This window comes from Bactrocera dorsalis, chromosome 3, assembly GCF_023373825.1.
Source record: "Bactrocera dorsalis isolate Fly_Bdor chromosome 3, ASM2337382v1, whole genome shotgun sequence".
NCBI lineage: Eukaryota > Metazoa > Arthropoda > Insecta > Diptera > Tephritidae > Bactrocera > Bactrocera dorsalis.
Window position 1 is genome coordinate 84,805,972 of NC_064305.1, and position 20,990 is coordinate 84,826,961.

The following is a 20,990-nucleotide window of genomic DNA, read 5'->3' on the forward strand; positions in this document are numbered from 1 at the left end:
TTTATTTGTTTCAAAATTTTGCGGTTTTATTATTATTATCAATAATTACATATTTTAATAATTTGTTAAATTTATTATTTAAATAATTAATTTTTTAAGATGGCAACTGAACAAATTAATTATATAATTACGAAATTTATTTATTTTAGATTTTTTTTTAAATTTTTGTATGAAAATAATTAATTTTTTAAGTATTTTTTAATTGTCAATTTAATTATAGTATATAAAATGTTTAATATATTTTATTTCATAAAATTTAATATTTCAATTTAATTTAAGAAATGTTTTTTTTTTACCACATTTATTTTAACCTAACTTGTCGTTAAATATTAATTTCTTCATTTAATTTCTTTATGCTTATGTTGTTGTTTTATTCTTTTGTTTATTTTTAGGAAAAACTGCTTCGATTCGAAATGGTTTGGAGAATGCCTGAAAGTGCTTTTAATACCAACGGAAGAGATTTCGAAATTACAGCACTTTATTAAAGTGATTAACGGCTCTCCAATATCATTCCCACAGTCGGTCCCAACATAACTTTAGTTTAGATGCAAAACTTTCCAATTTCCAATTAATTTGTACTTATTTATTATTGTATTTTACGATGATTTAAGTTTCATTTGAGTTTTATGATTTTCTGTTATTTATTACATACAGATGTAATTAATTATGTTTATGCTTAAAATATGCTTAATTTATTTTAAATAACAAAACGGAACCTTAAAAGCTAACTAAACAGATATAAATGAAACTCACACCCACACAAACACACACTCATATATACAATAGAAAAAACAAAAAAAAACTTTGCAGAGAAGAGAATGAAATTCAAAATATTTATAAACTTATTTATTCTATAAGTAAAGTTAGTAACTCTTTAAACGGAGACAAAAGCAAAAGTGAAAAATATTGTAAACTATAAACTCAAAGTTTTAGAAGTGGAAAAAGAAAAAAACTAAAGCAAAAATTAAATATAACGGACTTGCATAAATACGCTTTTTGTATTTGCACTAAGTTAAACAGAAAATGTGGAGTCTAGAGAAAATTTTGCACAAAAACATTCGACAATCAATAGAAATACAACGCAGTACTGTAGAGTAACAGTAACATTACACAAATCTGTAGTTGAGCAGAGCGTCATACCTTACATAAAACTGTAGAATAACAAAGCTGCTTCTCTTAACTTTATATAAAACTGTAAAATAGCATAATTTCAAGTGCAGTGCTGTTAACTTTATATAAAACTGCAACTTTTAAACTGCATTGCTGTTAACTACACAGTAATCTGTAGTATAACAGATTTTCAAAGGCAGTTCTGTTAAGCTTACATAAAACTGTAGTTTAACTGAGCTTCAAGGACAGTACTGCTAACCTAATTCCAAACTACGCAACATCACTTTAACAGCTTAAACGCAAGCATAGAACATGTCTCGGGAATATTAAATACTAGAAAGTATTGATTTTGTATTTATGAATATATTCGTACTTTTTTCAATTTTTTTAAACGAAAATCACCAAGCATAACTTTGAGTTTTTACTTTACATGTGTTTGTTAGAATATACAAGTGTATATGTAGGTATAAATGCATGAAGAAGAAATGTTAAACTATTATTGTAGTAAGTGCTTTCCGATAAGTATTTATCTAGAAAAAATGTTATTTTTATAAATTAAAAACAAAAAAATAAAAACAAAATCAACTAACTATTCCTTTATACATTTTGCAATTTGTGAAAAGCACACAAAAATCCAGTTAAACACAAAAAACACTAATGAAATTTTTCTCAACAACAACAAAAATACATACAAACACTTTCACAAAAAAAATATTCTACTCAGTGCAGTTACATTCAGAATGTACTACTAAGATAGTTGAAGCACTTTTAAGAGTTTCTAAATTTTTTATAAATCAATACATTTATATATAAATATAAATATATGCTAGAATCGTTTACAAAAGCTATGTACTATATTTATAACAAATTTATAAAAAGATAAACTGTGAAAAAAAATTTCAAAATATTTTAAAATCAAAAAAGATGGCATCGAGTTATGGTAATGAAACGTACACATACATACATAGTGACTTACATATGTACACACAAACACCTATATGTTATGTATGTGCATATTGGTTATGTATGTGAATGTTGAAGAAATTTGTTAGCAAATATTTACTGAAATTATTGTGATAAAGTAGTAGAACGACAAGCAAGCATAAATATGTAGTAGAAAGTATGTTGTAAAAACGGCGAAAACGATCGAGACGAACCACAGCAACAATAACGCCGACCAAGCGCACAAGCAACTGGCGTAAGCTGGCCCTGGCAACACCACAGTGCGAGACCGAGTGGCGAAACCACAAAGAGGAGCGTGTTTTGTGGCTACAATCATACAGATCGCACGGAAAAACAACAACACACACAAGCATTTGACAAATATTTGTCTGTGTGTGCTTGGCAGCGCTGCATGGCTTTGAACTTGCAGGACTTGCGCATCAACACATTACAATTACAAACACACACATGTACCAATGCCATAACAACAACAATAATGAACTTTTGATTTTTTGGTATGTTTGTTTTCTTCATTTCATTTGATTTATATATAAAAATATTTTTTTATTTTGTTAAAATGCTGAACGGCCCTTTGTGTGGCTGCTTTTTGAACGGAACATTTTTTAGCCCACTCTGTAAGGCTGCAGCGCGCTCAAGCGCCTGAAGTTAGGCTACCTATGAACAATTAAATATACGTACTTGTGTATATAAAACATTGCAGATTTTGAATTTATCAGTAAATAAGTTTGAAGTATGAATTTTTCAAACAGATTTTTTTTGTAAATATGATGCTTTAATCTTTTATGCGTTTTTTGAATTAGTACGAGTACCTAGTTTGCGAGAAAATTTTTTGGAATTAAAATATAATAATACATATGTAGTTATAATACAAAAATTTCAAAAATTTTTATAATAAAAATTTTTTTTACTACACAAATTTCAATATTACATAAATTTAAAAATTTTTTTATAATCTAAAAATCTAAATTTCAAAATTTTTTAAAATCTAAAATTTTTTTAATACACAAATTTCAATATTACATAAATTTCAAAATATTTTTTATCAAATTTTTTATAATATATATTTTTTTTAATTTTGTAATATCATATCCGATTATTACTTTTGTTTACTATACACTCACTCAGGCACAAACACGCAAGAGTATAATTTTTTCCAAGCGCTCTAGTCGCAATTTTTCATAAATACATGTAAATAATTAAATAAAATTTTTATAGACTATACATACACATACATACATATAATATTAAATGTATATAATAATATTGTACATAAATTTTTTACACGGTGGATAAAGTCCGCTCTTAGAAACAAGATTTCCAAACATTTTTTGTCGGAACTTGTTCGATTTTGCTGACTACCAATTGAAAACGCACTTTTTTTGTTGCGTTTGTAACAGAATTTTTGAAAATATTTTTGAATTTTTGCAAATTAAATTACAGCAATATAACATGACTAACGGCAACTGTTCTCCCATTCTCACACACAGGCAAGATTGCTTCGGTTCACAATTCTTCGCCGCCTGCGTCGAGGCTCTACAACTGCACGAAGAGATGGACAAATACAATGAATGGCGCTTCACTCTCGGCAAGAAGTAAGGCGTTCCATTCCATTGCGTTCTACTTATTTCATTGTTGACGACCAGCGGACGACGTTCATGCGACGGTTACAGTGTGTGGCTTGTATGTACATTTTGTGGATTTTGCGATTGTGTTGGCGTTTTTATGAAGATCAAACGACGACTTGGACTGGAACACTGATAATGTTAAATCAACCGAAGGCGCTAAATAAACAAGTGATGTATGAATGTATAACCGTATAACGAAAATGGCAATGTGATCCTGATGATGACAACGTTGACAATGAATGGAGTGATGATGATGACTACGATGACGATGACGACACTGGCAGCTAAGCATGAATATAAATTATGGAGTAATGGAAAATTGAAAAAAAAAATATTTATGGAATTTTATATTAAATTTTGTTTGAAAAAATACTTAGAAAGGAGTAAAAAAAGAACACACATACATATTATCAATGGAAATTTAATGAAATAAACTAAAGTATTTAGCACAAATGAATAAAATAATTGAAATTTAAATTTAAAGCAAAATTAATCGTTTCAAATTGCTCGTTGATGTACTTTGATGTCTGCCTAATGCAAAGTTTTAGCAAATTAATTGAAAAAAATTGAAAAAAAAATAACAACAAAATACGTATTTTCTATATTTCTGTATGTATAGCTATTTTTCATGAAATAAAACTAAGTTCATGCACAAAAATGTTAAATGTAAAAAATAATTTCAAAATGTGGGTATTGAACAAAATACAATGTGTGTAAAGTTTTCGTTTCTTGCGTTATATAACCGTCTCCAGTGGTTAATTTAAAGCTCTCATAATTTAAAAAATTATTTACAAAAAAAAAAATAATTGCAGCCTCAAAAAAGTATTTACAAAAGAAAATAATAAATTCAGCCTCAAATAATACTCCATTTACACAATTTGTTGAAACACAGTGTCCGTTAAAACGAAAAAAGCAAAAATCCGATTGCATTCAAATTAAATTTAAATGCAACAAATCGATTAAATCGAAACCGATAACAAGCAACAAACAAGCGACAAATATATATACATAAATATAACGGAAAACACACACAAACAAGTATTTTAAATGTCTGATGTAAATAGATGATTCATTATTTTTTATTATTATTTTGTAATAATTTGTAATTATATTTATATTAATATAATTATTATTATGTTAAAATTTAACTATCATAAATTATTAATTATGTGCTATAAGTAGTAGCTATCGAATCGTGAGGTTTTTATTTTTTACAATTTAATAACTTTACATACATATACTTGCAGAACATAATATGAATGCATTGTATTGAAAACATAAAAGTATTTTTAATTTGTAAATTATTTTTGCAATAATATCCTTAAGTTATTTTTACTAATTATATACATACAAACATACCTACATATATATAGTAAATATATATGTATATATATGCTATATTGTACTATCGTTACGATGATTTTTATACTGTGCAAATAATAAGATAACAACAACAAACAATAAAAAGAACACCCCACATAAGCTCATATGTAAATTCAATAGACCACAAATGACGGAAAGTATGTAGTTAACATATGATACGATACGTACACTTGTATGTAAATGTGTGCATAAACTTGTAATATGTACATTAGCACTCATGTGCATTAAACATAACTAAAAGATATGTTTGCAACTACATACACTCACGTCCACAAACCTAAATGTAACTATCGCTAAAAATTTGTACAATCTTTTTTACTTTGTTTTCCACTTTACATACATATATACATTGAATATCATAACGCGTATTAAGATTTTATTTTTTATGATTGTAATAATATTTTATTTGTTTTTGATTTTGAGTTTTGTATGATTATTACTTTTAAATTGAAACTTCTTTGGATCTAGTCGTAAAATAAAGATTGTATAATTCAAACTCTAATAAATTGTTTTTGTTATTATTGCAAAAAAAAGGGTTAACGATTAGTGACTAAGCACCACAGTCACGTCGATCGAGCGTTTTCGTATACATATCTGCTGCCTCATGCGGAACTTGAGTTGACTTAATTTAAGATAACAAATATCCAATGCACAGGTTGAATATTAATATTTACAAAAACGTCGAAGGGAGGAGTTGAAATCCGCGAGGCAAACCGCTAACAAATCAAGGTTTTAATATTTTGTATATTAATCCAAGTAGCAACCACAATTGGTTTTGCCTTTTTTATTATTTGGTTTATAAACAATTGATACGCTATAATAGGTATAGTTACGGTTTAATTTTTCTTTGTATATTGCTGTTGTCCAAATTTCTAGAACCACATGAGCGCAATTATTTTAAATTATCAGTGACTGATTAGTAATCTTACCTTAAATTGTAAGAAATTGATGATTAGAGAATGTGGACTAAACTAACGGTTGCTCAAAGCCATATCCTCGGACAGGGTGCATCAAAGAAATAAAAACCGAAATAATTTGTAATATAACTACTATTTTATCTAATACTTTCTATAATTTTTTGATATACACATTAAAGCCTTCAATTATACCATAATATTAATTTAGGAGGACTCTTATTTAAAAATATTTTCAATAATTTATATTATCAACATTGAGAATGTGAAAATGTATCATTCTCACTTTCCAACTGTTATATTTTTCGTGCTTCTTGTGCTGTACTGATTCCACTTCGTTTCTATAATTTTAGCACAATTCGATTTAAGCACGGTCGAAAGTTTACTTTCTATAGACAATATTTTGTGAATTTTTGTATTCACAATGGACAAAAATGCTGATATAATCAAATTGGATAGTGATAATGAAGATTTGGATGACCGTGTTCGTGATACCACCACAGTTGATTTAACTTCGGACACTAGTATGAATGAAACTCCTGAGAAAAAATTGCCGGTGGCTGTCCCGCTAAAAGAGTCAATTGACTGCGTTGAATTCGAAGAAGGTGAGGTGGAGGAAGCACAGGAAGCTGCGGAAATATGTGAACCAACAAGTAGTAAACAAACATTGGCTTTTGAAATAAAGTTTTCAAATGAAAGCATTTTCAAGGAATATGGACATAAAATATTGGACTCGCTTGATAAGGCACTAAATATGTATGTGGATAATCCAATTTTTGCATTTAAAATTTCGAATTCTGAAAATACTACAGTTAGTAGTATAAACGCTTATATAGCAAAAGATTCAGCTGCCAACCACTCTGATATGGAATTAAGTGATTGTGAAGAGGCGGTGAGCATAACTGAAGTAGCACCTGAGCGCCATTTGTCAGAAAATGAAGATGAATCGCCGGATTTAGACTTGGCCTCGTTATTTACAATTGATACCTCTGGCTCGAAAAAACTTGACACCCAATGTGTACCTTCATATAAACGTAGTATTAAAGATGTTTTGAATGAAGAATCTTCAGCGCGTAAACGACAAAAGTTAGAAGAGGAAAACGAGTGCCAAAGGGTGCGAACAACAGTGGCTTGTTTCAATTGTGGAGTAAATGGGCACTCACTACGTGAATGTCCTAAACCACGAAATAACGCGCGTATAAATCGTGCAAAATTAGCACGTAAACAAGAGAGATATCACATTGACATTGAACAAAGATTTGGGCATTTAAGGCCGGGTAAGATAAGTGACAAGCTGCAGACAGCACTTGGTTTAAAGCGCGGAGAACTGCCATTCTTTTTCTACCGTATGAGAAAGCTTGGTTATCCACCAGGCTGGCTGGAGGAGGCAAAAGTGGTGCATTCTGGCATATCTCTAATCAATTCAGATGTAAGAAAAAAACATGTATAATTTTTAAGTTTAAACGTTACGTTTGTATTTTTTTATATTGAAGGGAAACGCAGTGATGGCATCGGAAGACGAAAATTCACAAGAAAGCGATGAGATTAAATATGATATATCGAAAATTGTAGACTTCCCAGGATTCAATGTTGATCCTGGTCCGAATTTCTATGATGTAAGATATACAAGTATATAATTTATTTGTAAATGTTTCAACTTCAAATCATTCTAGGACTATAAGCACCATAATGTGCCGCCTTTGTCTCGCCATCAACGAAAAGAAGAGTTCATCAAGAAATTGGGAAGCAACGTTGTAAAGGGTTATAAACATAAAAGACTTAAGAGTCTACCACAAACAACTAATGTGGCTGAGATTAAAACTAGCATATTGGACAATGCCGATATGGATATTGAAGACGACGTTGCGGTTGATGAAAATGTGGTGTTTACTCGCCCTCCTCCACCACCGGAACCCGCAAACGACATTAAACCACCACCACCACCAACATCGCCAGACGATGCAACTACCTCAGCAACGAATGAAGAAAGCTCATCTGTTGCAAATGAACGTACTTGTTCGCCCACGTTAGACTATTTGGAGGAACGCAAACAAAAGTTACTTGCCGAATTAAAGTCTGGTCTGTGTGATATTGACAGTTTGTCTTCAAGTAGTGCGACTGAAGAATCACTCGCACTGGAAACGAGCAATAATGAGACGAAAGCCAGCCAAATATCCAAACCAACAAATACGAACGAAATACACACGGTTGAACCAACGCCTACGTTGGATATTATTAAGGAATCACACATGGGTACACCAGTGTTGCATTTTTCACCATACGAAAAACTACCAGCTGGTGACAATTTCAAAGTGGGTGTTAGTGATGTTATTAATTTTGAAAATCTGCCGGATTCAACGGGCAAGTATGAGCAAATGAAGGAGGTTATTAAGAAAGTACGAAATATCGTTACTAAATTGCATAACGACGATGACGACTGATGAAGAGCGAATATGAATATACTGCATGTTTAAGTATTAGATTCGTTTTGAAATTGCATTTTGTAAAATTTCTGAATGGTTGTGCGAACGTATGCTTGTGGTTAATTTTAACTGTTAAATACATAATAATTTTAAAATAAAATGATTACATTATTTACTAAGATTTAAAAGCCCGCGATGTTCCTGCAAAGGAATTTCGTTACTTAATTTTAGCAACAAAAAATTATGGTAGAATATAATGAGTGTAATTATGAATTTAAATAAATCTTTGTAACGCTGAAAACAATTTACTCAAGACAAAACTGAAAATAAATCAATTTTCACAATATTTTTATAATACAAAAACAATTGTTTCTCAAGGTACGAACAACATTTTCTATATCTATAAAATAAGTATATACATATATAACCAAAATTTGAAATTGTTTTCTTGCCAAGAATTGCAATAAAAAAACATTGAGGAAAGAGCGTGAGCAAAATTTCAGATCGATATCTCAAGGGAAGCCAGCCGGGCACGGATGTTATAGCGACAGAAAACATTCCTGAAGTAGTTTTAAGGCATGGCAGTCCTTGGCCGGGTTCTTTTCGGATACTTCGACCCGACTATCGTGGGGCATGGCTCTTCATGCTGATAATGTACTCGTATATTTTATAAGGTCTCGCACGTTTCTTTCTGAGCAATACAAACTTCGAAGCAAACTTAATATACACTGTTCAGAGATAGTATTTATGTGTGCAGTTGTAAATTTATTTATTCAGATTATGTATAAGAATTTAACATAAGAAATATTACCAACTATCTACTTCAAGTTCGTGATATACAATGCAAGCTGCAGCATATAATCAAAAATAAAGTATGTTTATGCAGATATGTATTCGCACATTTATATATATATATATGTATATATATATTTATGTGTGGTAATATTAATTGCTTTGAATAGGTGGCATTTGCTAAATCGTCTTAGATTTTTTTTTAATTTTTATGCTTTTCACAAAGAACACTTTATATTCATTCACGCTTCTAAGATACACCAAAAGCGACCCAATATAATTTTCACAATTAAAGCACATTATTCAAACACTTGTACAATCAAATATATTATATGAATGTACATACTTGTACCTATATATGTACATATGTATATGTATATGTACATATATTCTTATATTTTCAATTACAAATATATTCTTATTGATTTGCGGGCAAATTTGGTGTTCCTAATTTTCACTTGAGAAATCCTTGTATGGAATGGTTTGCATTAGTTGCAGAAATTACAAATTATTTAAAAATTTTATAAATATATTTTCTTCGCGTGATCTATAACGTGCCTAAAAATTTTCAATTTTTATTGCACAATAATTTAATTTATTCCAAATGTTTGTTTTTAAGCTCTTTAGAACCCATTATAAACATCTTTTAATAATTTTAAAACGGTTGCAATGTAAATTCGCATTCCCCCTTAGGGAACAAGTATTTAGAATTATACTTGAAAAGAATAGGTGGTGTTAACTTATTTGTATTGAATTACAGTTGATAGACAAAAAATTTAGTGTTTGCAGTTCGCACAAAACGAAACGCCAATATTAATTGACTGCAGGCGGTGCCGGTGGCGGCGGTGGTGGTGGCAAGCCACCATTAGGATCTTGTCTCTGCGAACGCCGTTTTGTATTTGTTAATTTCATAATCGATTCTGGCCGTATCAAATACATAAGCACCGCAAAGATCATAAACATTGTAACCATAGTGAAGTTACTTTCCTCATTTCCATTGCCAGTTGTAGTGGTCTCACGCATGCGACCCGATACTGTAAAAAAAATGTAAAAAAAATTATAAACCAATAAATTTGAAACATGTCAACCACCAGAAACTCACTATCGACGCATTCCGTATCCGTGCAATGATTCTGGCTCTGCCGTATCTGTAAGAGAAACAATTGATGAAAATTAGCGTGTACATAAATCTTTGTAAATATAAAATGCTTTGAGATAAAAAGATTTCCACTCACCATCGCCAATAGTCGCTGCATCGCGTACTCGTGCGACCAGACACACTCGCAGCCATCAAATTCATCACCCATTTTTGTGCGTCCAAAGATTTGCACTACTATTGCTTGTTTAACTGCCAAAATACAACATAAAATCTAAATTAAATCCACCAAAGTGAGAAAGTCTGCTATCAAGTGATTATCCGTGTTTATTTGTTGTGGTGTCAACTTAAAACAAAATGTATATAAATGACGTGTCTTAAGTATAAAACAATATTATAGCAGTAAATTTTTTGTATTTAAAGTACACAATCAATCGTATATATGTATGTATACAAAAGCTTGCTATAACATTTACATACATATACACGAAGAATTGAGAGGAAGGCATTAATATTTTTTTTGTTTATATAAAATTACTATAAAGAGGTGTATTAAGATAATTTTCCAATATATAGATACGTACACAAAATTTTATTTTCATTAAAATTTTACTTCAACTAAACAGTAATGTAAACTCTTTGAAATGTAGCTTTAGATTTTGAATTGTTCAGTTTATTACAAAGCGAGTGTTATTACGGCTCATAAAACACACAAATTGTTTCCTCACACGTCTCGTTTTACTGATAAGGTTTCTAAATGCGAGTTGAACGAAGTAAATTCCAACACAATACAAATAAATTGTGGGTAGCTTGCAAAAATGTCTGGCATTATGACAAGTTTTAATTATTATTGTTTGTATGTTTATTTTTTAATCTTTTTGTAACATAACACTGTATTTTCTTTTTTTAGCAAGAGATAAGAAAAGTAAAACAAACGGGAAGGACGCCTAAAACAAAGAATTTAAATTGCACCCTTCTTTTATTAACATATGCATCCGAAATTTTATAAAATTATTTAATGTAAGTATATCATATAAAGCTGCAGTTGATAGGCAGATAACAATCACTCAGCATGAAAAACAATTCAACGAGAATAAACCAATTACTTGTAGGTCACAATTTGTCACCGACCTTTGAAAACAAGCATGGAATATTGCATTAAACTTGTAGAATATTGATAATCAAACCAGGTTCAAACTATCCTTATATATATACTTATTATGTGTCCATAGAATGCGATATGTTTTTACATCTTGCAAAACCATTTTTACAAATTTCAATTTTGTAAGATATGCCACTTGGGTATCTCATTCATCATCTCATTACAATTTCAGAAAATATGCACATTAGTAAATTGTAAGCAGGTTTAATAGCAACATACTATTATATGAATATGACAGGGTATGAACGGATGCATCTACATATGTTTCTGTATGTGTATATAAACATATGCATTTATTAGCACATCAATAGAATTGTATTGCATTTTATTAGTTATGAGTTCATTGGCGTATATACTTCGCTCTTGCTTCTCCTAAAATAAAATAGCATATCACATAATATTAATATATGTATGTAGCTAGTATATGATTCCAGTTTTAATCTCCTCCCAGCGCACTTCACTTTCCTCTTTACTAGCTTTCCATACATATGTGAATATATGTACTTACATGCATACATATGTAAGTGCATAAGGCACTTGCACAATTTCGTTTTACCTATTCCAGCAACTCCAAAATAACTGCAATGTATTTACGAATTGGCGTTGGAGGTTTTCCAATTGCTCCTTCCAACTTTTGTTTCAGCAATCTAATTAGATTTTCGCGGAGTAAAATGTTATAAACGACGTTGACACGTATTAGCAACTTTCCATTTTCCACTGCTGTTCACAATATTTTCACTTAATTTTACTCTCCAGATTTGTGAAAAAATTAACACAATTTTATGATGTGTGTGTCCGAAATGAGAAGCAATGGAAAACAACAAACTTGAAATTTATTTATAAAAGCAAATAGCAAATAAGAGAACAATATTTGAGAGTTACCAGATTGTAACATTTATGAAAGGATAGAATATGCCAATAATCGAAACGATTATTGTGTAATAAGTTGCATCGGTTTATTTTTTTTAATCATTTCACATGTAAAAACTCTTTAGTTTTTATTTATATATATTTACACAAAGGGAAAACCTTTTACCGTTGTCTCAAAAATTTAAAAAATTTAATATCGATAAGTAAACACATACCTATTATGAAGAAATCCGCAAACAGCTGATTTCGCCCAGTTAGATGGCACCGAAACAAGTGTTTACTATTTCTTAATTCTATTGAATTGAAAACAATTCAATTAAATTGCAAACATATATAAAATATTTGCAATTTCTTATAATATAATTTCTGTGCAATGACTCACCCATTGGAGAATGTTGTTTCAACACCTAGGAAATATCCATTTGCAAAAATGCGCCTAGACGACACACATCAATTGGATGCCATTGAAGGACGCTTTACTTGCACACAATGCAATCGGTCACGTAAATTTTATTGTTATAACTGCTATGTACCGGTTGGAAATGTGGGTGATTTCATACCTCACGTAGAGATACCAATCGACATCGATATCATAAAGCATAAAAAGGAAATTGACGGCAAGAGCACATCAGCGCACGCTGCAGTTTTGGCTAAGGATCGTGTGCATGTTTATGCGTATCCAGATATGCCTGATTATTCAAAAATGGATGGTGTTATACTGATATTTCCAAGTGCAAAAAGTTTAACAGTACCACAGCTGTTCAATCAACGTGTACGATTAAAAACGGAAAATAATTACGGCTTACCGAAAGGTCACAACATTGGCACAATGTTGAGATGGCGCATAGATGAAATTAAAGATGAACCAGAAGAGGGTGAAGAATACACAGATAAGGTATACACATATGATAACCTACCTGTAAAGCGTGCGATTTTCATTGATAGCACGTGGAATCAAAGTCGCGGTATTTATAAGGACGAACGCTTAAAGGGTTTACCCACCGTAGTTCTACAAAACCGTTTTTCGCAATTTTGGCGACATCAACGTGGCAGTCCGCGTTGGTATCTCGCCACAGTCGAAGCTGTACATCAATTCTTGCTGGAAGTACATGTCAATGCTTGGGGCCTCAATAGGCAGTATCGTGGTTTAGATAATCTTGAAATTGGTCAAGGCTTTTACGAGACTGCACGTTTAGTAGACACGGAGGCTACAAATGTAGCACGTGATGCGCCCTATAATGGACAATATGATAATTTGCTGTTTTTCTTTGCCAACATGTACGATATAATACATAAATATTATGACCACAACCAACTGAAATCGTATCGCAGACCGATATAAAACTGTCTTTATCAAAATAAATAAAAGAGAAAATAAAAGTTAATTTATAATATAAAAAAAATATATTTTAATTTTTTGGATCGCACGTAATGTGATATTTAACTCCTCATTTCTTATTAATCGATTTTAGTACATTTTCCTGACATAAATAATAATATCAATCTCATAGAGAATTGCTAAATATTTCAGGTTTAGTAGATTACCATAAAATCTAAGGACAAACATTTAAATCAGAATACGGTTATTTTTTGTTAAACACTTTTTGCAAAAGCATTTTATTTATTTATTTTTATTTCTTTTTTTGTTTGTTTCACTTTCAAGTAAGTATATATATATATTTATATATTTTATATTTATATAGATAGTTGATGGAATTAATATGTATGAATGTGTGTATATAAGTTATTTACTTGTATATAAGACATCATCGATGTCACTTTCTAGCGATGCAAATCGCAATACTGTAAATGCACAATCTCACACAAAATACGAAGAGTACATACATATATGTATATGGTCAAAGATAAATAAATCTTGTGTATGTCAGTATGAAGCACGCAACTTTCCGGATTGTGTTTTGCATCGCTTGAATCAATTATCTCCCTGTGTATGTGTATTTATGGTGTGTGTGTAGGTGTTTCGCTGTGTGTCAATTTGTTAAAAAAAATTTACTACTGACTGCACTGATTCATTTAATGTGTTTTGCTGCTATTTGAAATTGAATGCATAGTTGCTTGTTTTATTTATATTTTTTTAGCAAATTGTACATTAACGGCATATTTACGCAGTGAACAGATCGACATGTAAATGTGTCGCACTTTTTATTGACCTGCTTTTAGGCGTTCACAATGTTAAAATATTTTTAAAGTGTTTTTTAGGAGGGTGTGTGGGACACTGTGAAACATCCAATCATTATCGCAAAACAAACAAACACGAGGCTACAATTCATTTATACTTATGTATGTGCATTAAATGCAAAGAAAACAAAATCGCCTCCCATATCGGGTTATTTAACGCGATTCCACACTCTATGTGTGTATGTGTCTATGTTTTATTTTTATTGCAAATGCTTTACATTTACACAATCGTGCTGCTTTGTATTCTTCTGTATTATACCTCAGGCGTAATACTTTTTATCGCATCTTAGATGTCTTTAATCTTTGTCGATTCTCTTTTGGCTACTGTGTATATTTTTTCTTTTTGCCGATATTTCAATATTTTATCACTCCCATTATTATTATTATTATTTATTTATTCATTTATTTTTTTTTGTATAACAGTTTGTCAATGTAAATCCCAATGTATGAATATATAATAAGAAAAAAAACCAAAATATAATAAAGTCATCATAGTTGCCGCTAAAATGCGTCATACTTAAACTTAATTTAAGAAATAAAAGAATAAAATAAAGTATATCGTCACCTGAAATGCAAAATAACGTAACAACATTTTCAAAAATTGACAGTGGCATGAATGAAACACGAAATAAAATCGAACATGAGTGAAACAAAATATTAATATTGGTTAAGACTGGTTTATATATGACCGCAGAACTAGAAAATGTTGAACATATGTAATATTATGTATATAATTTGAAGTAGTGAAGCGTAATCAATAAGACACTCAATTTCGATTTTTTTGATGATACGTTATTTTGCATTTCAGGTGACGATATGTATGTATGTATGTACATATAGTATGTGGTTAATAGTCATTAACAAGAATGTATAACTGAATGTCTACGAGACCAATTACTTGCTTGTAGAGAAATTCGAAAACGTTACAACAATTTACTGCAATAAAAAATAGAAAATGGCTCTAAGTGATGTTCAAAAATTTTCACCTTTCGAGCTGTTTGTTTTTACATGTGTATTTTATTTTTGCATTTAACATATAAATATGGTACAGCCGAATCATAGGGTAATGACAGCAACGACGATTCTCTTGGGCATGGCAGTGGCGATTAAAGAGGAAAAAGTCTCACCCTCTCCCCAGCTGCCCATGAAGTTAAAATGTAAAAGCGTAGATTTTATTTGATTTATCCTTATTCTTCTCATGTATTTTGTGGCCACTGCTGCCGGTTACCGCTATGATTCTGCCATTAGGCAAGTTTGTAACATTCGATTGTTATTACGTTTGTCTTTACTTTTCTTGTTTTTGTTTTTGTCTTTGTGGTTTTTATTTAATTTTAATTTTTTGCTTTGTTTACTGCCAGTTTTGTTTTATTTAGTTTTTTTTCTAAATTACTTGTTGTTTTTCTAGTTGTTTGTATTCAATTCGTTACAGTTTGGTTGTTTTTCATCATTTAAGTTATTTTTGCAACACCTTGGTTTCAATAAAAAATAATTACTAGTTAAATTCATATTTATACAACATGTATACATTGTTTTAATCATATTGTAATTATAGATTTTTAAGGGAAGAGGGGAGTAAAAGGGGTTTTGTAATGGAAAGAATTGCAATTGCATTTCGTCTAGTAAAAATATATAGTAAATTTTCATTTGCTTAATAATAAAATTTTCAGTTTTTTCTTGCTGCTCTTTTGCTTCTCATATGTATATGCATTTACTTCGCTTTTCTTTTGTTTTTGTTTTCCTTTACTAACTCATTAATGTCCTTTCTGTTTTTTGTTTTACTTGCGTTTTTTGTATTCTTTTTTTTACATTTATTTTCATTTGTGTGTTTCTTTGTGTAATATCTATACATTTTGTCTACGTTAAGAACTTAAATGTTAAAATTTTTTGGGAACATTTAGTATAATAATTTCAATCATAACTTTTTTTCCTATTACCAGTATTTTTTTGGGTTAATTAGAATAAAATAAATTACGGTTAGTCATATTTTTATTTACTTCATCTGGATTTCTGTGCTTTGCGTTTGTTTTTCTCTTCGCTTAATTTAATGTTTTCATGATGTTTACCTTTTGTCTTACATTTTTTGTTTTTGTTTTTCTACACCTTTGATTACACATATTTTTGTTTTTTTATCATTTTATATTCATTTATTTGTTTTATGCCAGTATTATTTTTCTTCGCCTTTTTAATTACAGTAAATACACATTTCTTGCATTTTGAATCGATTTTACAACTACGCTTAAAATTTGTTGCCTTTTCTTGCATTTGGGTTTCTGCCGTTCTTTTTGTTTTTGTTTTTAGACATCTTACGTTGTTCCTACGTCCTTTTCTATTTTTTTCCTAATAATACGATTCTGTTTTTATTATTTTTATTTTACTTTTTGCAATACAATTAAATACTCTTACACATAATATGGAATTGGGGGTCATTAATATTACAAATATTATTTTTTTGGTTTTGCAAAGTGAGTAATTTAATATAAATGTACTTTCATGTTAATATTAGCGTTTCTCGCGTCATTATCTTCTTTCAAATTTATGAAATGTGCTTTTTCATGTTTTCAATAGTGTTTATTAATTTCTTGCCGATTCGTGACAAAATTCATTATACATTTTACATATACATATGTATATAAGCAAACATGGTTGTATGTGTGTGTGTTTGTGTGAGTATGTGTTTCTTTAAGCTGCGTGTGTGTGTGTGTAAAATTTTGTTTGTTTGTGTACATTTAGGAGGAGTGCATGAATAATTGTAATAGTAGCTATAATAGTAATATTTATATATATATAGATAGAGACATACATACATATGCCATTTAATTTGAAGTTAAATTTATGTTTAATTTTAGCTGCAAATCATTGAGATGAGCTCAATGTGACATTCATAAATTCTACTGTGTAATCAACGTTAAACGGCGTTTCTATATAAAGTTTACTTTTCCATTCATTTTTCATTGTTGTAGTTGATTTCTTTTTTCCAATTTTACTTGCGGAATATTTTTAGTTTTTAAAAGTTAACAATAAGCAATACATTTTTTTTTATTTGTTTATTTTATTTTTTTGTTTTTACTAATGTAAACTTTCATTTAACATCAAAACCAAAATTGAAAAATCCCATAATTTGCTTTAAATTTTACATCTCTACATGTACATATATGTATTTGTTTGTATGTATGTGTATTTATTTGTTATTTTTATAATATTCATTTTAAATTTTTAATAATTCTTAATTATATACGATATTCGAAAATTTCTTTCAATCAAGTTGCATCGACTCGCCTGCGAAAGTTCTTATGTATGTGTGGATACATCATTTATCATGATCATTTATCAACTTTCGTCGATTCAACTAAATTTTCTGAAGCTAATTGTTGTTATTCACCAATGCTTCATTGAAACATATTTCTTATACTTACCACCTCATGAGCTCGAAACCAATATTCATCACTAATCCACTTCGCAATCAATATTCGGCTCATATTTCATCCTTATCTGCATCAACGGTTATTTTTTAATTTTGCATCCTTTATATTTTTTCATTTAATAGTAGAATACTTGACCAGCCTTCTGCCGCTTACGTTCTTCGAGTTTTCGATTGATCTCCTGTTGGCGTTCGACTTTGTTCAGTGCACGTGCAACGTACAAGAACTTATTGTCTCCTAATTGCTTACCATTTAGACCGATAACAGCTGCCAGAGCCGATTGTGGGCTTTCAAAAGCCACAAAACCAAAACGGCGAGAGCGGCCCTCTTCATCCAGCATCACCTTAAAAAAATAAGACCGAATTAGTTGAATTTGTACCAAGCGCGTGAAACGCACACCTAAGATATTACTGTTAATCAGGGTTGCAAATATTGCGTTTAAAAATAAGTGAATTAAATTATTTTTATTATGTAAATTTGAAAATCTTAATAAGAAATTATTTTTAAATTTGTGAAATCAAATATCGAACTAAAATAATTTTAACCTCAAAAAGTAATCCAAAATTTTTGAACATTTTAAAAATCGCAACGCTCGCTCTCACTTACATTGACTTTTGAACAAAATAATGTTAAAATACATTTATTTACGTACCTATGACAGTCATATTATATTCGTATAAACATCGAAATATTTATTTTCTGATTTTAACAACGTCATTATGATGTTAAAAATTTAATTCAATAAAAGTTGATTTTAAACCAATCAAACGAGGCATATGCATGATTAACCAATACCATTAGTTGTCAAGCCAAGGCCTAACCTGGGCAGTAAAGAAGCGGGTGTTCAGGAGGGTGGCAGTTGGGGTGGCACACCAAAGCACAAGGCATAAACAAGGACATGCGCAACGCTATATTGTTACGAAGCAAACATTAAACTGAATATACCACAGCATAGGATTTAGGAAAAATTGTGTAACAGAGTAACATAGATGCAGGGGGGCACAAAGGGCAGGAGAGCTAGTGAGCAGGCATGGTATTAAACACAAAAAAAAACTACTAAACATATTTTTATAAATACATAGCTGTCAGCATATTATAAAAAAAAAAACAATAACTTAATGAGATATTCATAATTTTACTGTTAGACACTTGCGCAACATTAAATATATATTAATATTTCACATTGACTTGTTTATCAGTTAACATTGCTTCACAACCACACCATATAGTAATAAATGAGGTCGCTGAAACTTACCCGGTGACTTGTTATGCGTCCGTACGGTTCAAACATTTCATGTAAATGTTGATCAGTGAAATCTTCGCTGAGATTCTTCACATAGAGATTCCTAAATTGCGATGCCTTTTCTTGTTCACGATCACGGCGTGGTATGAATTTTACTACTTGCACCTTCTGATTATTGCACAACATTCCGTCCACCTTTGAAATAGCAATACGTGCAGCCTCTTCTGAATCGAAATGCACAAAACCATAGCCGCGTGAATTGCCATCTTCATCCTTGGCAACATTACAATTTAAAATGTTACCAAACACGCAAAACGTGTCGTAGACTGCTTTGTTGTCAATGGAGCGTTCCAAATTCTTGATATAAATTTTACCACTATCCGGTGAGCTAGAGCTTGCACCGCTGCCACTGCCGCTACCTGGCATGCCGCTGCCATTGTTTGGCATATGAGGCGACATTGAGGTGATGTTGCCGCTACCCATACCCATGGGCGCATGAGGTGCATGACGATTCATAGCCGAAGCGGCATGGTGAATATTGTTGTTGGCTGAGCCGGGATGGGCACCCGGATGCGTACCATGTGCCGCCGATGGATGGTGAGCCATTGGCCCGCCAGCTTGTCCAGTTGTAGCATGATGGTGCAATTGCGGTTGTTGTGGATGATGTGCCGTAGCCAATGGGTGGCCAGCGTAATGATGGTTGGGGGCAGGATTGCCGCGAAACGTCATCGAATTGACAAACATAATTGGAGGTGGTAGTGGCGGCACTGCGGGCTGCTTATGGAGCGTGGTGGTGACGATAGAGTTGTTATAAGCGTTATTGTAAGAATTGCTGCCGTAGCTAAGAATTTTGAAGTTTTTTCTTTTTGATGAAGCACCGGCGCACGTTCAGTTACTCAGTTATGCTTTACCTATAATTCATGCACGTATATCTATTCACTATTTGTTCACAAAATCAATAGACAATAAAAAAATAACAATTTTTAATAAATATGTGTGAAAAGCGGTAAAGTAAATGATCAGCTACCTAAAAATTTATGTGCACCGTTTGACGCCCAACAAACAGTTTTCACTTTTTTATCCCACACACCTCTCCAACCGTGTTAACAATTTTCAATTGCTCGTAACTTGTCCGTTCGCTAGTTCGCTTCGCTTCTCGTCTTCGTTTGCGTGTGCGTTTTGCAAAAAATCGTTTTTCCGCCTTGCTTTGCCTTGTTTCACTTCACTTTTCTTTGTTTGATTACTTTATTTCCTTTGCTGTTTCATGTATTTTCCTTCTTTTCTATTTTCTCCAAAATTTCACTTAATGCTTTAACACTTTTCTTTGCTTTTATTCTACCTGCATTTTTTCATTGCCTACTAATGTAATAGCAAATTTTGGTGTTGATGTTATTTTACAACAATTAACAATCGCATAACAAGAATATTAGTTTCTTAAATTTCTTTAGAAGAACCAAATTACTTAGTTCTTATTTAACAAATTTATTTTGCGAAAAAACGATTTGTAGACTAGAGCCACGAACTTGCGTGCGAGCAAAGAAAATGGGCACGTATTGCAACGTGAAAAGCAGTGGCCACTCAGCAGTAAGTGAAAAGATGTTGCCACCCGTAATAATAAATTTATTTATATTTTTGCCGATCATCCATTTTTCAATATTTTTTTATCAGACAAGTCACAGATCCTAGCTTGATTTACTTGCATTTTGAAGATATTTATTTAAATAATAACAATTACAAAAAATTTATATTTTAAATACAAAATGAAAAAGTTATTCAATTTTGTGCTTTACT

The 20,990-nt window shown here is 30.9% G+C and overlaps 5 protein-coding genes across 15 annotated transcripts in view; 3 read left to right on the forward strand and 2 right to left on the reverse strand.

The window, feature by feature from the left end:
* Nucleotides 1–4,505, forward strand: part of LOC105227755 (ion transport peptide) — a 90,927-nt gene extending 86,422 nt beyond the window's left edge. For 4 of the 5 annotated variants that reach the window (XR_007422348.1, XR_007422347.1, XR_007422349.1 and 1 more), the window contains 2 exons: nucleotides 393–2,567; nucleotides 3,561–4,505. Coding sequence is in view for 1 of the 5 variants with exons in the window: in XM_049452813.1 (XP_049308770.1) it covers nucleotides 3,561–3,669 (109 nt within the window). In the remaining 4 variants the exon portion in view is untranslated. The remainder of the gene's footprint in view (nucleotides 1–392; nucleotides 2,568–3,560) is intronic. The other variant, XM_049452813.1, reaches the window with a different exon arrangement.
* Nucleotides 4,506–6,306: 1,801 nt separating this feature from the next.
* Nucleotides 6,307–8,992, forward strand: LOC105227754 (zinc finger CCHC domain-containing protein 8 homolog). Its single transcript, XM_011207257.4, has 3 exons — nucleotides 6,307–7,424; nucleotides 7,489–7,611; nucleotides 7,669–8,992. Exons 1-3 carry the CDS (start codon nucleotides 6,420–6,422, stop codon nucleotides 8,434–8,436), a joined length of 1,896 nt encoding a protein of 631 aa, XP_011205559.2. The 5' UTR covers nucleotides 6,307–6,419; the 3' UTR covers nucleotides 8,437–8,992.
* A 170-nt stretch (nucleotides 8,993–9,162) lies between these two features.
* Nucleotides 9,163–12,306, reverse strand: LOC105227752 (small integral membrane protein 14). Of its 4 annotated transcripts, none has more exons than XM_011207254.4 (4): nucleotides 12,025–12,306; nucleotides 10,446–10,558; nucleotides 10,313–10,358; nucleotides 9,163–10,244 (listed from the first exon to the last, which is right to left on the reverse strand). In XM_011207254.4, exons 2-4 carry the CDS (start codon nucleotides 10,515–10,517, stop codon nucleotides 10,024–10,026), a joined length of 339 nt encoding a protein of 112 aa, XP_011205556.1. In that variant the 5' UTR covers nucleotides 10,518–10,558; nucleotides 12,025–12,306; the 3' UTR covers nucleotides 9,163–10,023. The 4 variants fall into 4 exon arrangements, with proteins under 4 accessions (XP_011205556.1, XP_011205557.1, XP_049308771.1 ...); XM_011207255.4 differs by having other exon boundaries at nucleotides 10,446–10,652; nucleotides 12,025–12,295; XM_049452814.1 differs by having other exon boundaries at nucleotides 11,977–12,295.
* A 137-nt stretch (nucleotides 12,307–12,443) lies between these two features.
* Nucleotides 12,444–13,740, forward strand: LOC105227751 (tRNA-uridine aminocarboxypropyltransferase 1). Its single transcript, XM_011207252.4, has one exon. It carries the CDS (start codon nucleotides 12,712–12,714, stop codon nucleotides 13,678–13,680), a length of 969 nt encoding a protein of 322 aa, XP_011205554.1. The 5' UTR covers nucleotides 12,444–12,711; the 3' UTR covers nucleotides 13,681–13,740.
* Nucleotides 13,741–14,911: 1,171 nt separating this feature from the next.
* On the reverse strand, nucleotides 14,912–20,770 carry LOC105227750 (polyadenylate-binding protein). Of its 4 annotated transcripts, none has more exons than XR_852642.4 (4): nucleotides 20,227–20,770; nucleotides 19,212–20,138; nucleotides 17,951–18,299; nucleotides 14,912–17,892 (listed from the first exon to the last, which is right to left on the reverse strand). XR_852642.4 is itself a non-coding variant. In XM_011207251.4 (3 exons), exons 2-3 carry the CDS (start codon nucleotides 19,941–19,943, stop codon nucleotides 18,075–18,077), a joined length of 957 nt encoding a protein of 318 aa, XP_011205553.1. In that variant the 5' UTR covers nucleotides 19,944–20,110; nucleotides 20,227–20,770; the 3' UTR covers nucleotides 14,912–18,074. The 4 variants fall into 4 exon arrangements, 2 of the variants coding, with proteins under 2 accessions (XP_011205553.1, XP_011205552.1); XR_852641.4 differs by having other exon boundaries at nucleotides 14,912–17,898; XM_011207251.4 differs by having other exon boundaries at nucleotides 14,912–18,299; nucleotides 19,212–20,110.
* Between the last annotated feature and the right edge of the window lie 220 nt (nucleotides 20,771–20,990).